The sequence below is a fragment of the Chaetodon trifascialis genome, chromosome 11 (assembly GCF_039877785.1).
Source record: "Chaetodon trifascialis isolate fChaTrf1 chromosome 11, fChaTrf1.hap1, whole genome shotgun sequence".
Taxonomy (NCBI): Eukaryota; Metazoa; Chordata; class Actinopteri; order Chaetodontiformes; family Chaetodontidae; genus Chaetodon; species Chaetodon trifascialis.
Window position 1 is genome coordinate 23,332,405 of NC_092066.1, and position 19,543 is coordinate 23,351,947.

Sequence of the window (19,543 nt, forward strand, 5' to 3'; positions counted from 1 at the left end):
ATGCTGTTCCATGTTACTTTTTTGTTGGTCCTTCCTTTATTCACTTAATTGATACCATTGAAGCCACCAAAAATATTTGAAATGAACAGAAAATAAAACTTAGGAAAATGTAAATATTGATTATTATTAGAAAAGATAGTTTAGATAAGATAGAATAGATAGAATTTTAGAATAAATACAAAACAGAGCTGTTAGCGTTACTATGGATAGAACAGATCATTGTAAAGTGAAATGGCTGTAATCATGGCTCCCATTTTCCACACACGTGGAAAACGAGGGAAAAAGGAAAATGTCTTGTGTTGTCCTGAGAAAATTTGTCAACATTGTCCAATTTTGCTTTAGCAGAAAAAGAGCAAGAAGGCTTCTGGAAGGGCTAAGTTATGTTCAAACTGTAGTTTATGGATGAGAATATTTTAAGTAGGCTGCTTTGGTTATGTAGTGGAAACACTGTGAACACTTATGTTACATGGTAGCACATGCAGGTTGGATGACATTACAATTTAAGCATCAAATAATGCAAGTTACGTTACGTCCTTCAAATTTAAATATTAGTACTGCTGGTTTTCATTAGCTTTATACATTAATGTTGCTTTCTTAACTACTTGTTTTAAATGGTTGAATAATGTTAAATTAGTTAGCATGTTTGGTTCGGTTAATAAAGTTGATGGTACTTCCTAGCTTGTTTTGCCTACAAAGGTCCTATATATGAGATTCTGAACATTAATATAGTAAATATTTGCTATATAAAGATATAGTGGCTTAACAGCTTCCTGAGAAGAGAATGAAGGCACTCACCCTGTGACTGTGTTTTAATCCATACTTGTCTGTTCTTTGTTTGGTATCCCGTCCGAACACGTGTGCATGTTATTGTTAATGCCATTCCTGTGTTAATAAAGACACAGAGTGACATCCTACACAGCATCGTAAGAACAAAATGGATGCAACTCAGTGGTGAACTGCACTCTGCAGTGGCTAGCAGTGTCCCAAACATTCAATTGAAACCATCAAACTTAAGCTACCTAAAGCATATTTTACTTGATGTTTTGGGTAGGTAGTAAGTAGGTACAAAGAACCTTTTAGGTTTGTGATTCAACTCTAGCTAGGAGCAGTGGTTTCAACTCTGAGTTGGGCTTTGTTGAGAGTTGGATAATAAAGAATGTGAAGCTGGGATGAAAACAATGCGTGGGAGCCCAGCTGTATTTGAGACAAACACTGACTAAATGCAGGCTAAAAAGTAGCCTACTTTTTTACTTTGCTAGCTTTGTTTCTGCACAGCACTGCCTTCTTATGGTAAAATTGACCATAACATGAAATGTTTAACTTTGTGGCAGTACTTTACGCCAAGTGTGATTAGCCTTATCAAAGACTAGGGGGCTAAAGTATAGTGTGATAAACACTCAATTCTAACTGAATTGTACATGTAGGTTTGTCAGATTCAGTCTAGATTCATCAGTAAGTAAAACTATAGGATACTATTGAGTAGTTGATGTTCAGGCAGCAATTGTTAATAATATAATAATATAAAGAACTTGCCAAGCATAGAGCAATGAAGAGCTTTCCAATCCACACATACATATATGTGTGTGTATATATGTGTGTATACATGTATATATAAGTGTGTGTGTGTGTGTGTGTGTGTGTGTGTGTGTGTGTGTGTGTGTGTGTGTGTGTGTGTGTGTGTGTGTGTGTGTGTGTGTGTGTGTGTGTGTGTGTGTGTGTGTGTGAAAAAAACGGGAGATAGTAATTAATGTACTTGCATTAAAAAAGGTTATGCTTGTACACTCTTTTAAATTGGACGTTGACAGAGAGGAACATATTAGTTGTGTGACAGACAGGCATCAGTCTGTCATCCAGCTAGATCATCACTGAAAATGTCCTGGAAAATGATCTCTACAAAAGAATGAACGGTTTAGTGGGAATGTTGCTCCCATTGTGACTTTGTCCTTACACTTTTTCTGCTATATTTTCATAGCAGTGAAAACGAAGACAGCATAAGTGTATATTTGGGAATATAACATATTTGAAGAAGAAAAAATTATAGTTGTATTTGTCTTCCTCATGAAATGCACACATTCCCTAGATACATGCATGTCCTCAGTGTGGCCAGATCACTGGGTCCGATGCTGCAGCACCTGTAGAACTGTTTTCAGGGATCTTGCCCAGGGACAGAGATGATTTGTGCCATAGATGTTAGTACCTGCAGTCCTATGGTTGTTAGCTCACAACTGGAAAACAGTTCAACTCAGGATCAACCCTTTCAGTACTTCTAAAAAATTCTGTGTTTACACAAGTGAATTATTCAAGTAATTCAGAAACAACTACATTTAACTCGATATGGTCCATGAACCTGTGAGCATTATAATCTTTATGCTTTTACCTAAGCCTGCTAGTGTCTATTACTGTATTTTACGAATATTTTTGATGGTTTTGGTGATTGAAAAACCAGCACAGGGTAAAAAAGTATTGACTCAGTTTCAATGTCTTGGTGATGGGCATGAGGTAAAAAACCCTTTGTTGTTGGCAGATGTCCATACAGTGGGTGGTGATACTGTATTTCCCTCCCTGTCTTTTCTCCCAGGGCCTCATGAAGCTCCAGTCAACCAGGGGGGAGACCAGCGTCTTCTCCAGGCCCAGCAGCAGGCTTCTCGAAGTGGGCAGCCCCTGCAGCCAGCCTCCATGGGTTTCCAGGGTCCACCTGTTAGTCAGCATGGAGTTCCGGCCCCAAACCAGGGCTTAGCGCCGCCTGCACAGAATGCTCAGACGCAGCACACACACCTGCCCCCCCACCCCCAACACCTGCAGAGCACGCCCCCTCCCCCCAGCCAGGCCTCCCACCCGTGGGCACCTCCGCCTCCTGCCTCCCACCCGCTCTCCTCACCCCCTCTTACCCCACAGAAAGTGCCTCACATACAGGTGAGTCTCCACCAAACAGACGCTTTAATGTGGTAGCAGTGCTGTGTGTGAGTGTGAGTGAGATCAAGACTATGTGCATTTGTTTTCATGTGTGGGTGTACTTGTGTAATTGTGAATGTTTATTTTTCATGTGGGTGGGGGAATGTGTGTTTGGAGTGTAAGGGAAGTGTGCGGTGTGTGTGCATAGATGTGTGTACATGACATTTGAGAACACAGCGGTGCATTGGGCACTGGTTCAGTGGGGTTTTGTTTGTGTGTGTGTTCATATCGATGTGTGTTTTGCTTTTTGCTTTTTCTGCTGTTAGCCTTGTGTGTGGTTGTGTTTCCGTGTGTGTCGGGGGGGGATTTTTGCAGCTGTTTGTTTCCTGTGAGCTGCATATCCTGAGACATGTGTGCAATACACGCGCACACACACAGGCGCCACCAGCATAATCTCTCCTTCCCTCTTGCTCCCACATCTCCCCCTCCTCTGTAGAGGAAACCTCCCTTCCTGTCTCTCCCTCCTTCCCGTCTCCTCTCTTTCCGCTCTCTCCGTCTGTCTGTCTGTCTGTCTGTCTGTCTGTCTGTCTGACTGTTTGTCTTATCTATTTCAGGGGTGTCATCTGTAAGTTAATGTTGTGTAGCCGGATGTGCAGAGGGACAGTTTGCAAAAAAGGGAGATGGTGAGGAGGAAAAGGGGGGGGGTTAGATTGAGAGACTGGGGGAGGGGGAAACACTAAAAGGAAAGAAGTGGGAAAACAAGCAAAGATCTCAAGAGAGGGGGTCCAGGATCTCTAGCAAATGAGACAAGGAGGAAGGGAGGGCTGGTGGGAAGAGGTTAGCAGTTCTCAGTGGCTACCTCCATGTTTGTGTGTGTGTGTGTGTGTGTGTGTGCGCGCGTGAACGGGAACGTGCACTGTTGCCACTGCCTGTGTCACGTGTCCTCGGCTTCCATTAGCTTGTTTTGTTGCTCAAAGCCCCCTTTCTCCACTGACCCATTCATACACAATAGCAGCCCTGTGGCCACACACACACACACACACACACACACACATACATACATACATACATACACACACACCTAGGCCCCCTTTTCCTTTCCATTGTAGTTCACACTACTCCTCACTTAATACTCCCCCACCCCACCTCCGAGCCTCCGTTGCTGCGTTTTGTGGTTGACATTTCAGCCGTCACACTTAATTTATCCAGCACTCCTGACCTAGATGCCAGGTTGACTGGTGAGCCCTGCTCTTCGCCTGGGCGAGTTGCATGCTCCATCCTGACTGTAGCTGCAGGCCCGGCAGCCCCCGTCATCACACACACACACACACACACGCACACGCGCGCCAACAGTGTGGCTTGGGATAGTGTGGTCTGGAATGGGACGGCAAATGTGCCTTGGGAAATAGGATAGCCTAGCTAGAGGACTACTCAGAGTGGTGTATGTGTGTGTGTCTGCGGCACAGGAAGGGAGTTCTCTCTGTGCCTCGTGATGCACTTGTTAGAAAGAGCCACACACACACACACACACACACACACACACACACACACACACACACACACACACACACACACACACACACCAAGCTGGTCAGTCAGTCATGATGACTGTATGTCTGGTACTCTAAGCTCCATCTGTTCACTAAGCATGGTTATTACACATGCACGCACACACGCACGCACACACGCGTGCCTTTGTCAGCAGCTCAAGGTCACAGCTCTGGCAGAGTGCTGTGCTGTGACCTTTATTCTACATCACACACATACACACACACTGTGTTGTGTGCAGCACTCTACTTGACATATAACATGCCTGTCTCACCCCTCCCCCGCTCGTGCACACTGTCAGCGAGCTGCTATACCATCCAGCTCACCGAGGCTTTGCAGCTTCGAGGAAATGCTTCCCTAATGTTAAGTCGTCTCTCTGTGTTCAGATTTCATCACATCTGAAATGTTGATTACTGGTTGACAGAATGCAAGGCCTGTTTTCATAGATTTCATCAGAAATTTGTTAGTTGTGTGCTGTAATAAGAATGTATTTCAAATGAATGTCCATAAAAATATTTAGCACACTAGGAGCACTTGTTTGTCAGGTGTATAGAAATGTTGTTGAGATGGGCATGTCATCAGTCCAGTCAGATGTTCCCAGTTTGGGAACATTTCAGCTTTCAAGTGAAGAAAATGGAGAGCCAGCCAATGCAGACAAGGCAGTATGCAGAATCTGTGTCCCAGAGCGGCTAGGCTGAAGGGACTCAACAGCAGAACCACTGTCTGAAACGCAGGAGGGTTCTCTCTCTGCTACTCGTTATCCCCTAATTCACAGAATCATGTGCACAACAGTGTCTCACGATTGGATTAGAATTTTGCTCAAGATTCTTATACCACACAGGAGAAAGTCCCGTAGCCTCGACCTCACAATCTGTGGAACTCCTGACAGGAAACACGGGCAGTCATTTAGTAGAAAATGCAACTAGTCCACTAATTATCCAAATTCGCCACAGCTGTGGCATTTGCGTACCATGGCTAGCTGGCAGAGGTGGGAGGGGAGAGATATGGCGCATTTCCATTACACAGTTTCAGCTCTAATTGACTCGGTTCTACTCTACTCTGCTTGGTTTGGTTGAGTTTCCATTACAATTGAGTACTTCATAGTACCTTCTCAACGTAGGCGGGGTCGTCATACCACGGCTGTGCGAAACTGCCGTGACGTCAATTTGTACGCGACGCAAACCGAGCCGACAAACAATGGAGAACATCGAGGCGATGTTGTATTTGCTGCTCCAGAAAAGTCTGGACCTTCGACAGACCACGGTGATATTTTACGAGCAGCCATTTCCCTCGAGTGAGAATAAAGAATAAAGTCAGCGGTTGCTGTTTCCCGGCGTTACAATGGAGGGGGCGTGATTGTTTTTCCGATGTTGGACGTCGCAGACCAGTGACGACACTTTCCGGCCAATCAGTGGCCAACAGGCTGTTGACGTCACACATATAGTATCGCTTCTACTCACTTGGAACCTCGCCAGAGCAGGTACTAAAAATAGTATCGGGTACCAGGTACTATCCCTAATGGAAACACAAAACAACTGGGTAGAGTAGAGTGGAGTCGAGTTGAGCCGCGCTAGTGGAAATGTGGCAATAGAGTGCAGGTGATTAGTACAAGTAGATCTCAATTGAAACCAAAACATTAGATGAAACGTGATCCTGCGGTGAAGCCCTTACAAAGCGATTTGCAAGAAACACACAAAAAATCCACTAATGCCACATACCCCCTAAATCACCACAGGGGAAATTTGTTCACCGCGACAGCCCTCTTCACAACAATCGGCACATAATTGCAAATTAAGTAAAGATCACCTGTGGAGAGTCACAGCAGATGAGTTCGGCTGCATCCTTGTTCTGAAAGATGACACTTAATCGTGCTTTGAGGACAGACAATTCGAGCACCAGTGTGGTCACCTTACCAAGCTAGTTCTCTGTAAGCAGATTCATCTTGGTTTTGGTGGTTGAGTCATTTTTATTGGGAACCCATCACACCTCTGAAGACCTGAGACACGCACCTGCTGCTGCAGCATGTGAACGGAGAGGATGTGTTTCCTTCTGTGAATGATTCTTCGATGTTGCATTATCATCAGATGAAACATGAACTCTTGGCGTTGCAGTTACTTTTATGAGATCTGCATAAACCAATATTCTCATTCTCAAAATGAAGAAAAAAAATTATGTTTAGAATTGATCTTTTAAGTTGTATATATCGATTTTCTTGTAGGGATGTGCGTCAAAGCAAAACTATTGAGCTATTTTTATTTAAACATCTATGATTACATATAGTTAAAGCATACCTATCTGTCACTTGTCAGGCCTGGGCGAAAGCAATAATAGCAAAAAAAAAAAACAAAAAAAAAACAAGAAAATGAAGAGACAGCTCCTGAAAACATGGCTTCAAATCATTATTTCTTTAGAAAATTAAATCTCTGTGGCTAGATAATCAGCAATCAATGTTTAAAAATATCTTTAGGTATTATTTAAGAGTTTAACACTTATATTGAAAATATTTGGGTGCGGTTTGATCAATTTGATTGACAGTAACCAGGAAAGCCAGCATCTGTCATCAGATTCAAATTCAAATCAGCTAAATCCTGATTGACGTTGAGAAGTACATAACATAACCTTTTTCAACTGAGCTCTGCCTACTTCAAACACAGAGGAAAAAGAAGAATCTGGGATTTGTGAAGAAATATGCTTTTTAATTTGCGCTTATCGACAGCTAAAAGTGGTATTTGGACCAGCTACAGTTTTGTCTACCTTGCAGATTCGTTATCCATCAACCTTTGACCAAAGCTACTGCTCAAAAATGCTAAGTTTTCCTGACGACTCTGTGACCTGCTGAGTGTAGATAGTTAGCAGCTGTCAGTTTTGCACATATGAAGCAGGGTGGGGGAAAAATTATGATTCACTTAGCTTTGTTTTTTCTGGGTGAATGGACACAGTAAGGGCAGAGGCTGAATGATGAGAACAGGATTTCCTTTAACTCAGTCCTTTGGGAGTCTCAAGTGTTTCTGCCTACTAGATTTAACCCTTCATCTCACTCCTCTTCCAGCTGTCCCTCCCTCCTTCGGCTTCCTCAGCCCTCTTCCCTCACCTTCCTCCTCAGCCTCCCCTCTGTCTGCTGAGAGATGAAACTCAACCCTGTTCATCTCTCCTGAGTCTATCGTATTAGCCATACAGCCATTCTCTTGGTGTGAGTGATTAATTCACTGAGTTCTTAATGAATATTTGTATTCAATTCAGTTATCTGTTATAGTGTTGCAACCTGTTTTGGACGTGGATTATGACGACGCTTCAGGAGGGAGCGTTGAACCAGTGCAACTGCACACCAGACCTGACACAGAATCACTGAGGTTTTGGGGACATGAATCCGTTTACACAGTCACATTGCGGAGACTCACCTTCCTTATAGGGACAAAAGCCCCACAGTTTGAGGGTGAAGACTTGGGTTAGGTTAGGGGTTAGGGTACATGTACATCTCCAGGAAATGAATATACGTGTATGTAATGTCCCCATAAATTATGAAAACGTGTGTGTGTGTGTGTGTGTGTGTGTGTGTGTGTGTGTGTGTGTGTGTGTGTGTGTGTGTGTGTGTGTGTGTGTGTGTGTGTGTGTGTGTGTGTGTGTGAGAGAGTGTTTGTGTGCGCACGCGCACTGTCTCCATTGTCATTCATGTGATTGATTATCTGGGAAGCTTGGCAGGAGGACAGATTTATCTCTTGGCACTGCACCCCCCACCCCCTGGCTCTCTCTTTCCCCCCTCTCCCTCTCTTCCTCCTATTTGTGTGTCTAAATGGCTCAGTTTACGTGTGTGTCAGCAGGTGTTAGTGTGCAGAGGTTTGTGTGATGTGTGACCTTGCAGTAGTTTGGTGTGGAAATTGTGTGTTTGTGTGTGTGTGTGTGTGTGTGTGTGTGTGTGTACATTAGCATTCTCCTGATGGAAGTGGACTTTCAGAGGTTGCACCCCAACTCTTTCCTCCTCCACAAGGCAACCAAGCTATGCTACATGCATGCGTGCGTGCGTGCCTGTGTGTGTGCGCGTGCGCAGAGGGGAGCTGCTGCCATGGCATTTTGCTATAAACTTGGTTATGCTTACACACACATGCACACCTCATTGACACACTTTGAGATACACCAACATGCACATGTGCATTACACATGCACATACACACACTCAAAGGCATACTCTCTTGCTCTCGTATGACACACACACATACTCCCTCGCTGCGCCTTTTTGAAGTATGAAGATAATTTATTCGTGTCATGATGCCTGATTTCCCATCTGCTACTGGGACCCTGAGCAGCTGGAGAGAGAGAATGAGGGAGGGATGGAAGAGAGGGAGAGGGAGGAGAGGCAGCTGGAGAGGCTCCCAACAGCTGGTAACCAGTTGCCTGTCACAGAAAGCTTACTTGGGAGCAATGAGGAGGAGGAGGTGAAGGGAGAAGGAGAAAGAAAAGAAGATTTTATCTGCAGGAGAGCAAAGTTGGTGGAAAAATAAGGTGTCAGCTGGTTGGTTTGTCAAGGTTAGTCTGCTGGAGGAGGAGGCAGGAGAGGGGAGGAAACCGTAGCAACAGGGGAGTCGAGAGGAGGAAGGAGAGAGGGAGATGATGTTAGGAGGTGTGCATGGATGGATGCATGGATCCCCTCTTCCCCCTCTGCTCTGTAGTCTGCCATTACTGACTAATTTATCCCCCACCCTGCAGAAATACAGCAGAATTGACTGACAAGCTTACATGGCTGAACCAGTGTTGAGGCAAACTTTTAGCAGACACATTGCAGGGCAAACAGCTGCAATGATAAATCGATTAGTTGGCCAACAGAAAATTAATCAGCAGTAAGTTTACCTATTGAGTAATCATTTATATTTTTTTAAGCAAAATGCCGAACATTCTCTGGTTCTAACTTCTAACTAGTTTCAATACTGGCTGGTTTTTTTATGACAGTAAAGAGAAAACCTTTGGGTTATGTTCTTGGTTGGGCAAAACAAGACATTTCATGATCGTTAATCCAGAAAACAGTTGGCAGGTTAATTCACCATGAAAATAACTGTTAGTTGTGGCTGTAATTTACAAACAAAAACAAAAATGTAGAGCTGCAAATGATTGTTTTCATTGTCAATTCATCATGATTATTTTTGCCATTGATCAGTCGTTTAATGTATGAAAACTGATAAAATGGTGAAATTCCCATCACAACTTCTGAAAGCTCAAGGTCATCTCCAAAACTATTTGTTTTGTCTGACCAGCAGCCCAAAACCCAAGATATTCTCTTTATAGTGATAAAAGAAGCAGAAATGTCTGTGTTTGATTACCAAAACCAGCTCTGTTTCTTTTCTGTCAATTGACTAATCGTTTTTGCACTAAAATGGGGAAAACTGCTGCTGCACTGCTGCTTGGCCACATGTGGCCATACACACTCTGATGTGGTTTCCAACTTTTGGAAAGTTTCCTTGTTGAAAGCCAACTGACTACTGTTTTGTTTATTTGTGGGGTTTTTTAGACTGTATTTTCTACATTCTGCATATGTTCTATACTAGTGGTTTTAAGCATACCTTAAAGTTGCTGAAAAACTCCAATTAACTGATATCTTTCTGCCCCTCCCCCCCAGCATTCCCCCACTGACCCGTCAGGCGATGCCTCAGTGATGGTTCCTGACAGGCCGACACTTGGCGCCGGTGCCCCCAGCCAGCCTATCAGCACAGAGCAGCCCAGCGACCAGGAGACCAAGCCAAAAAAGAAGAGGAAGAAGAAAGCAAAAGTAGTGGATGGAGAGGAAGAAGAGGGAGGAAAGAAGGCCAGAGGAGAGGAAGACAAGTCAGAATTTCCCGGAACAGGAAGCGATGCAGGTGAACAGGTTACCGGCACAGGAATTGTAGAGGGAAGTTCACCACTGGTAGAGGAGAAGAAAAAGCGAAAAAAGAAACCAAAGGAGAAGGCAGAGGGCAAGGAGCCCAAAGAGCCGAAGACCCCGAAGACGCCCAAAACACCTAAGACCCCCAAAGAGCCCAAGGAGCCCAAGGAGAAGAAAACCAAGAGCTCCACACCCAAGACCAAGACGCCTAAGAAAACCAGGTAGGAGCAGCATTACCTTAGTCTCTGCCTGTGTTTGGCTGTTTGTGAAGGACCACTGTAGCACGAGCTGAACGTGTCAACTACCACGTGAAATGAGTAAAACGTTGTTAGCTGGAGTTTTCAAAAAGTCCTAAAGATCCCTTTGCCACCATCAACCACTAAGTGGAAGTGTGTCGTTATCAGTTCCACATGTATTCATGGTAACCGATACGAATCAAACAAGAGACGGTGGTCACGTGCTAACCAGTGAACACCAGAGGACAGAAAACAACTGAAGAAATATGTCGATTCTCAATTTTCACAGTCTTAGCAGTAACTATTGTAAGCAGTGCATTGTATTTGTTACAGAAAGAAATCTATTAAACGTGCAGATTCTGATCTCAGTTAGCGACGGACTCCTGGTGAGACTGTAGAAGGCCATACTCGTACACAAAGACAGACGGACACACACTAGATCCATCACTCATGCAACCAACCGGGGGAACTGAGGGGGTCACAACCTCTGAACTGTGAACCACCAGACTGCCACAGACTGTGTGAATGTGTGTGAGTTGGTGATCACAGGGCTCAGTGAAGCATGGAGCACGGACTGCCAGACAGGCAGATCTGCGGATCAATCCCAATTCCATCTAGAGATACTAAACAGGGTCAAACCGGCTGTCAGATGGAAGGTATCATTATTCTGATCTGTTAACCTGTTGGAGTTTTTTTCTTTTTTCATGTTAATTAAAAAACACATTATTTTTACTAGGGTTGGGTGATAGGACCGTATGCCGTGTGTCGGCCAAGGTTTGGCAATACCGTTTCTACCACTCATAAGCCATATTTACACACTGTCACTCAGTGTGTATGCACTGCCACGCAGCGAGCCAGTGGCCGTGTTGATGACAATGTCTGTCGTTGCCTCATACTCATTCCTACTTGCCTGTAAATTGTTTCCACTCTTTCGTTGTCATTGCGGATACATCCAAATCCACGTGATATTGATATCAATGAAACAACAGTCGTCATCATGAGTCCTCCTACCCAGGCGCCACCCCTCGCCTAAACCAAGCGGAGTAAATGCGCTGCATGTGTGAAAGGACAACTCTGGATAATGTCCAGACCTGATTCTGTGGACACTGTCTGGAGCTCAAATGAGAAAACCGCTTTAGTGTCTCTGTTATATTTTCAGGTCATGTGATTTGGGCAGCTGGACTTCTCAGTTGGTGACGATAATGCACATCTGTTGCACCTCTGTTGTTCTCCTTCAGAACCGTAAGGCTTCTATTTTGAAAGAAAGTTAGTTTTACTGTTTGGAGACTTTTGGTTTTAACTGGAGCGTTGGCTGTTGGCTGTTCCATGTTTCCTTTTTATTTTTGTTCATCCTTGTTGCTCAGGACTCATTGCTGTAGTTTTGTTACAGTTTACTACACAGGAATCACTTTGCAGTCAGTGGGCTCAGTGCAGTGACAGTTTGGCCTGTTAGTTTCTGCTGGTGGCCTTCAATTATTTCTCTCTTTAAAGCGAGACTATAAAACTTTTCCCAAATCTTGTCATGGGATTTGTTAATGTCATGAAAATTACAGAACATTTCCAGCTTCATCTCATACAGTCTTGGCTATTTAACCATTTCTCCCATTGCGTTTTTTTTATTTTTGTTCATTTTCCATGCTGAGCATGTAACCATGCAATGAAGCTTATTGAAGGAGGATATAGACTAGCTAGATCGAACGTCCAGCACAGTTATCAGTTATGAGTTCATTCACTTTTGTTTACTCTGCTCTAATCACTCTCCTCTCACTTTTCCCCTCTTGCTTTATCGCTTCTGTCTTTTTTTTGTGTGTGTGTGGGGGGGGGCAGTGTTTTCTTACCTATTAGTGTGCAGTCTTTCCTTTGGCGGATGCTCTCTCACATTGTCCCTTGCAGTAAAATCAGAGAGAGAAGGGCAGAGGCAAAGAGTTGAGAGCATTTGTGTACGAGAGTCAGAGGTGGTTTCATTGTGAAGGTGGAAATTTGATCGGGCTGAGGAATGTGTCAGGATGGCCCCATCTCTCTCTCTCTCTCTCTCTCTCCCTCCCTCTCTCTCTCACTCTCTCCCTCCCTCCTTCCCTCTCTGACCCAGCCCTCAGTCCCCCCCACCCCACCCTTCCTCGGCTCTTTTTATCCCAAGGAAGAGGGAGGGCCAAAGCAGCAGGCAGGGGTCAGCGCTGGGGGAGGTGTGTGTGCATCGGCCACTGGAAAAGAGTTGGGGGCGGGGAATGGGGGGGACCTGGAGTGAGTGTGTGAGGCAGTGAGGGGGCAGGCTTTTTTTGTGTGTGTGTGGGGGTGTGTGTGTTGGGGGAGGGGTCTTTAGTAATCTTTGTGGCAGAAAATGGCGTCTAATGATAATGAAGGCCATGCTGCTGACCACTCCACAGCTACAGCTGTGTGTGTGTGTGTGTGTGTGTGTGTGTGTGTGTGTGTGTGTGTGTGTGTGTGTGTGTGTGTGTGTGTGTGTGTGTGTGTGTGTGTGTGTGTGTGTGTGTGTGTGTGTGTGTGTGTGGTAAACTAGCTCTTATCTGTTGTCAGGCTTTCCTCCATCTTGAGTGGCGGCCTGGATCTCCCAGGTTAATTTAGCATAATAATGGCTGCCGGTCATTCACTGCTACTCTAAAATGGTGGACCGCTGCAATCATCCAACTATCTTCTCTTTCATTCTTTCTTCTCTTTTCTCCTCCCTCCAATCCGACCTCTTCCTGCTGAAGGAGAGTGCATCCTTTCATCTCCACCCCCCTTCCCTCTTCCTTTCTGTCTTTCTATTTAAGCCAAAGGGTTGCGCTGTTTTTTTTTCTTCTTTCTTCTGCTGTTCTATATTGTCTTTGTCACATTAGCATGTAGAGTTTCCTTGAAAACGCTTATTTGAAAATGCTTGGCATGGCACTCATGAAGTCCAAGCTCTTCATTTGTCATGGTTCATTCCCTGTAAGAATGCCATACAGTATGTCTTTGGGTGTCCATGAAATTTTAGCTTTTAATGATATTTCATCGATTGATTTTGAGTTCTTAATGCTGTGAACAGTTGACATTGATTTAAAGTAACTACTGTATGTGCTGTTTTTTTAGTGGCAAGGCTTCCCACTCAAATCTGAGAACAATTAATGGTTAGTTTTTTAGTAATCTGTAAAATACAGTACAATCAAACGTCTCATTTGGTGTGGAGAAAATCCTCTTCGAGGGCCATGGGCGTGTATGTTCCGTTGCATATTGAGGGGATTTGTGTGAGATTTCCACTTAGTGGGTGGAGAAATAAACCCCACAGCGCAAGAGTTTTTCATGTGGCCCATCCCACGGTACAGAATGTTTTCTTTCTGCTTGGTGTATTTGCATCTCTGTATGAACAATAAGCCACCACAGAGCGGACTGAAGCCTTCCCTTAATTGGTATAACCAGGATGTTGGGCTGTATAGTTAACCCTTTGAGCACAGGCTGTTCTTCACTCCTTCTATTTAGGGTTTGTTCTATTGTCCTCAAGTTATGTCATGAGCTGGGTATTTTCATCATAGGACCATCAAGTTACATGTCAGTGGTTCTATACATGGTTTTGGACAGTTATCATGAAAACTTTTACACAATTTGATTAGATTTTTTTTTCCTATATGTCCATTAATATCCACTACATTCCGCACTACCCAAGGCTGGAGAAATTCAGTAACAATCAAGGTTTTACAACATGCTAAGATTAACCAGTGTTAACACTGGTGGCAGCGGGTGCTGCTGATGGCAGCGGGTGCTGCTGATTTTTGCATTTTTTTGAGTTTTACTGGGGATTAACCAGCCAGCTGCTCTCTCCTCATTGTGGATTGTTCCTGCTAAGTTAAATAATACATATTGAAAACAAATTGTCAGATCATTTAGACCTTGAGAAGAGCAAAGGACGGTAAGCGAGACTGGCACAGTGGATATCACTGTTTTTCTGCTTTATTCATGTTTTTTCGTGCTGTTTCGTGTTTGAGTGCTGCTTGTGAACTTGTCTGTGGGGGTCAGTTGCCCGTCAGTTGCCAGTTGTATGTGACTCTGGACACTATAACCTCAAAGATGCCCATGCTGAACTGTCAGTGCGCTCTTTTAAAAAGTGGTCACTGTACCAATGAAGTTCATAGTTAACGATGAGAGTAATCGGCATCACACTAGCAAAACAGAGGCAGCATGCTTTCAGCAGAGCAGCAGTCTAATGCATTTATAATGCCACACTATAACCAACAACCTTATGCTCATAATTTATGAATAAAGTTAACTGTCATTTAAATCTGACTTACATCATGCACACAGTGATGTTACCTTGACTTTCATGCAAAACCGTGATGTACATCCCTGTGTGACTGGTGGAGGCTGGACACCCATTGGCCTCTTTAAGCCTAAAGCTCCACTGATAACAATAGTCAGTGAAACGTCCTACTGGAAGTGATTAATCGGCCAGACCTCATTAATCGGTCGACCTCTTGATGAGACAGTAAATGAAAAACAGATGCATTCACCACCATTAGTTTCAGCTGTCTAGGAAGTTGTGTATGTGCTCATGTGTGCGCGATACAGAGGGAATCAGGTGGTTAACTTGTCCAGTCAGCTCACTCCTCTCCTTTGACCTTGCTTTTTCCTCTATATCCTTCTTTTCCTTCGCTCTCTCGCTCTCGCTCCCCCTCTCTGTCTACCTCTCTCAGAGGAAGTACATCTATAAATAACCCAGCTCTCTCAGCTGCCACACCCTTCCCACTGTGTGTGTGTGTGTGTGTGTGTGTGTGTGTGTGTGTGTGTGTGTGTGTGTGTGTGTGTGTGTGTGTGTGTGTGTGTGTGTGTGTGTGTGTGTGTGTGTGTGTGTGTGTGTGTGTGTGTGTGTGTGTGTGTGTGTGTGTGTGTGTGTGTGTGTGTGTGTGTGTGATTTGTTTGCAGTACACACAAAGAAGTCAGACATGCATGCAGGCACCTTGCTTTGTCTGCAGACGTGTGTGCAAATACAGCACTTTTTAAACACACAGAGAAGATGTGTGTGTCCTGCCTACTGGTGTTGGTTTGCCATGAGTCGGGTGTGTGCATGGGGGTTCAGTGGTATGACTCATCACGTCAGCAGGTGTCCCTTACACCCCACCCTTCCTCTGTTTTTGTCTTCCTCTTCACTTCTTCTCCTTGCCCTCCCCATACTTAACTCCACGGCTCTGCTTCCTGTCCTTTATCCTCCCTCCACCGATCTGAAAGGAGCATCTCAACTCCTCTCTCCCACACTGACACACACAGACACACACACACAATGATCTACAGCTGGCCAGCATGTGTGAATGCTCAGCTTCAGGCCCATTAGTATACAGCAGAGTGAGAGACATTGAGGGGGGAGGGGCTTTTTTGCACACCTGGACAGGACTAGCCATATATGGCAATACATCAACTTTGCAGCGCAGCATTGATTTAATAACTTCTCTCGTAGGTAACATGATTTCTGTTACGGTGTTTTTTCAGACTCATTCAGTATTTCACTTTCAGGCTTAATGAAAAGAGTTCAATGAAGTGTGTCCAGAGAAGTTTTTGGTTGATAAAGAATGTGTTGGATTGATTTGGCAAAGTTTATTTTATTTATTTATTATTTTATTTTGTTACTTGACAACGTAGCCAGTGAACCCAATGCATTTGTCACCTGAAACATGGCAGTTTCTGAAATGGTACATTTAAAATACAAATAAATCTTAATACTGATGGGTTACCCATCATGCAATTTTCAAGTCTCTGTGCATTTCAGAGTTGGAAAAAACCTTCAGTGTACTTTGGTAAACAGTGATATATGGTGTGTTCAGGGCTTTCTGGTAAATTTGTGAAAGCATTTTAGAATGCTGGTATGACACGTACCTGTCCAAACAGTTGGCTAGTCAGTAAGCATATTTAGGCCAGTTTGAGGCTTTTTAGAAGCCATTTTTTGGCTGATCAGCCTATATGATTGCATCCAGTTTAGAAAAGAAGCTTAAAAAAAGCTTAAAAAAAAGTCAGTTGTCATGATTCCATCAACAATTTTTTTGCTCATTTTGAAGTGTCACATTAGGAAAGGTTGGTGGAAACTGCAACAATTGGAGAAAAGAAAAAAGCAAACATTTTTAAGCTTTGTTGAGGTGGTTTTTACCTCTTTTATCAAAGTTAATGAGCTTAATGGGAGATGGAAAGATCTGGCATAGCGAACATTTACCTCACATGAATGATCAGCTGTTTCTGCTCAGAGAGAAGAAGCTCTTTCAGTGGATTAAAGCATCTTCACACAGATTTGATGTAACCTTCCTTACATTAATATGAGGAACAAACTGAACTGTCTTATTTCTGCTTCCTTTTTTTCACCATTTGAGGTTTGAGTGCTGCTCTTTTAATTACATCAACTTGTTGCACGCTCTTCTTCTGCAGTGCTATAAGTATCCAACTGGAGAATCGGTGCCACCTAATGCTTATCTTGATGAACAAACTCGAATAATCACAACAGTAGTGGATGGAAACCAGCATTCACTCACATTTTCCTGACCAGATTTCTTGAAATTCAGTTGAAATTTAGCTGTTAAATGCTCTGACAATTTAGCTGTTAAATGCTCCGCTCTGTTTACCAGTTAGTCACAATGTTAGTCTGCTGTTGGTTGGTGACCAGGTACTGTGGAATCTTAGAGCTTTTTCATTGATAACAGCTGCCTGCTGCAGCTGAAAAGCACACTTTGAGAGCAGTGAGAGTGAACCAAAATGACGAGCTAAAACTCTGTGTGAAGCTCTTTAAAGCTGAGGGGAGGCTGTAGGCGCCACCTTTCATATTGTTGTCACATTGTCATTTGATACATTGATATCATAAAATATTGATTATAGCTGCTTTAAAACTCTGGCCACCAACATTTTTGGCAAGTTATGTACATATCGCTTTTGTCAGTATGAACGAAATAATGTAATACCTGAACACAAAAGCAGTGTATTTACAGTGTAACAGTTTTTAATGTGAGGCAATAAACCTGTTATTAAGTTATTCCTATGGCAAAGCAAAGAGGTTGTTGGAGAGGAGAGTTGAAGAGTTAAGACAGCAGAGGATGAGGAGTAAAGAGATGGACTGAGCAGAGAGAGTTGGGGAGGTGATAAAGGGACTTAGAAGAGATGTGAGGCCATGAAGAAGCTAGCAGGAAGAGAGGAGAGAAGGCAGCCAAGTGGAGAAGTGTGTGCGTGCGTGCGTGTGTGTGGCCAGATGGCTCCAGCGTGTGGCGACCAGCCAGAGGAACAGGTGCAGGTCACATGACCAGCCGTTACCACGGAGATGGTGATTGCTCTTGGCGTGAGGATGAAAGGAGAAGGGCCCCAGGGACAGAGAGGGGGCGAGAGATATAGAGAGGGAGCGAGTGAGCAAGCAGGAGGGAAGGAGGGAGAGAGGCACAGAGCAGGAGAGAGAGAGAGAGATCCAGGCATACAGCACTGCAGAGGGCAATATGGGGAAGAGGCAACAGACTACGAGAGAACACAGCACACACACAACTGTTGTACATTCTGTTTTATTGCAAGTCAGTAAAGCAAATTATTGTGTCCTTTTGGCCTCAATGTGTAATTGTATGTTGGTTTTAAAGAATCTGCACCTTGTAAACAACAGTGCAGTTGGTTCGGGTTAGGCCGTTCCACTTTGGATCCAGTTCCAGATTTGCAAAATACCCAGATTCACTAACCTCCGATGCTAACGAATATGTTGTGAAATGTTTAATCTCCCCTTGCTCTTGTTTTATTAGCACAGGGTAGTGTACAAAACATAGGTTGCAGGCCTCCCATTCCTAGCCAGTATTGGTCATTGTTTTTACCTGTTGAAGTGATGTCGCTGGTGGCAGATCACAGCTGCAGCTAACCAATGTTAATTCCAGTAACTCATAGGTAACCAAAGGCCATAATGGAACTTTACTCAATAAAACACTCATCCTACCACCACACCAGATTCTGTTCTTGAGTTTAACACTTGAAAGTTTTTTTGAATATTTATCAGTTGCTTTTCCAGATATTTGCCAGTTACTTTTTAAAATCCACTCCTCACTTCAGGATAAATAAGATCCACCACAGGCCGCTTATTTAAAAAGAAAGAACGTCAAAGTGGGTTTGCCTTACTCCCATTTTTTCCCTCTTCCAAAGCAGTGATGACAAACACTCGAAGCAGATGATAGGAGTTGAGTATTCATTAAAACAAGATTATGACTGGTGTAATAACTGCATGTCATATTAATCCGAGCACACAGGGCCAAATAACCTCCTAAATTAACACATGATCGGCAACGTAACTTTCAAATGTCAAATTTTTTAAACCGAGTCCGGCATAGTGCTTACATTCCACATAAAGCGCACCAGGCCTGCATTAAGTCACTTCCAGCAAACTTCATGGTGAGGGTGAAACAGCATTTCTTATCTGTTATAGATATTCTTTGGTCTGGTAAAAACGCAGAATCCGTCAGCACGTTGGCGTGTCGTTCACTGACGAGCCAGTTCGTGATCGTACCGACGACGTTGCCTTCACTTCACCTTTCTCCCCTCTGTTTGACTGTGTGTGTGTGTGTGTGTGTGTGTGTAGGCGCTAATCCTGCGCCCAGTGGAACAGGGGATATTAATGATCATGTGGCACTGGTGTCGCTGCAGAATGGATATAAGAGGAGAAAAATTCGTTTGTGGCACTCTCATCATGTCAAGATTTTCCCAGGCAATGTCTTGGAGCATCGGCGCAGAGGCCCCACAAACACAAATCATTGATTTCTGAATGAATGGATATTTGGTGTTATTTTTGGCATGAAAAGCAAGATTGTCCTGTGTCCTGGTGGGGGTTCAATTATATGGGAAACACTGAGTATTTGGAGCAAGAAACAGTGAAAGATAAGACATATAAAGTTAGCAGGTTACCTTTGTTGTTTTCTCTCATATTGGATCCACATTTCCTATCTTGTGCTGCTCATCTCATTTTCAGGTGGTAGCTGCAGCTCACTTACTTGCAGATGTGCAAAGCTAAACATAAGTAGGTTTGATAAGTGGATTTGAGAGGATTCAGGATCATTAA

The 19,543-nt window shown here is 43.8% G+C and overlaps 1 protein-coding gene across 1 annotated transcript in view; it reads left to right on the forward strand.

The window, feature by feature from the left end:
- chd7 (chromodomain helicase DNA binding protein 7) overlaps positions 1-19,543 on the forward strand; it is a 75,779-nt gene that overhangs the window by 22,436 nt on the left and 33,800 nt on the right. Inside the window, exons 3-4 of the mRNA XM_070973376.1 lie at positions 2,579-2,913; positions 10,046-10,509. Of these exons, the coding sequence (XP_070829477.1) occupies positions 2,579-2,913; positions 10,046-10,509 (799 nt within the window). The remainder of the gene's footprint in view (positions 1-2,578; positions 2,914-10,045; positions 10,510-19,543) is intronic.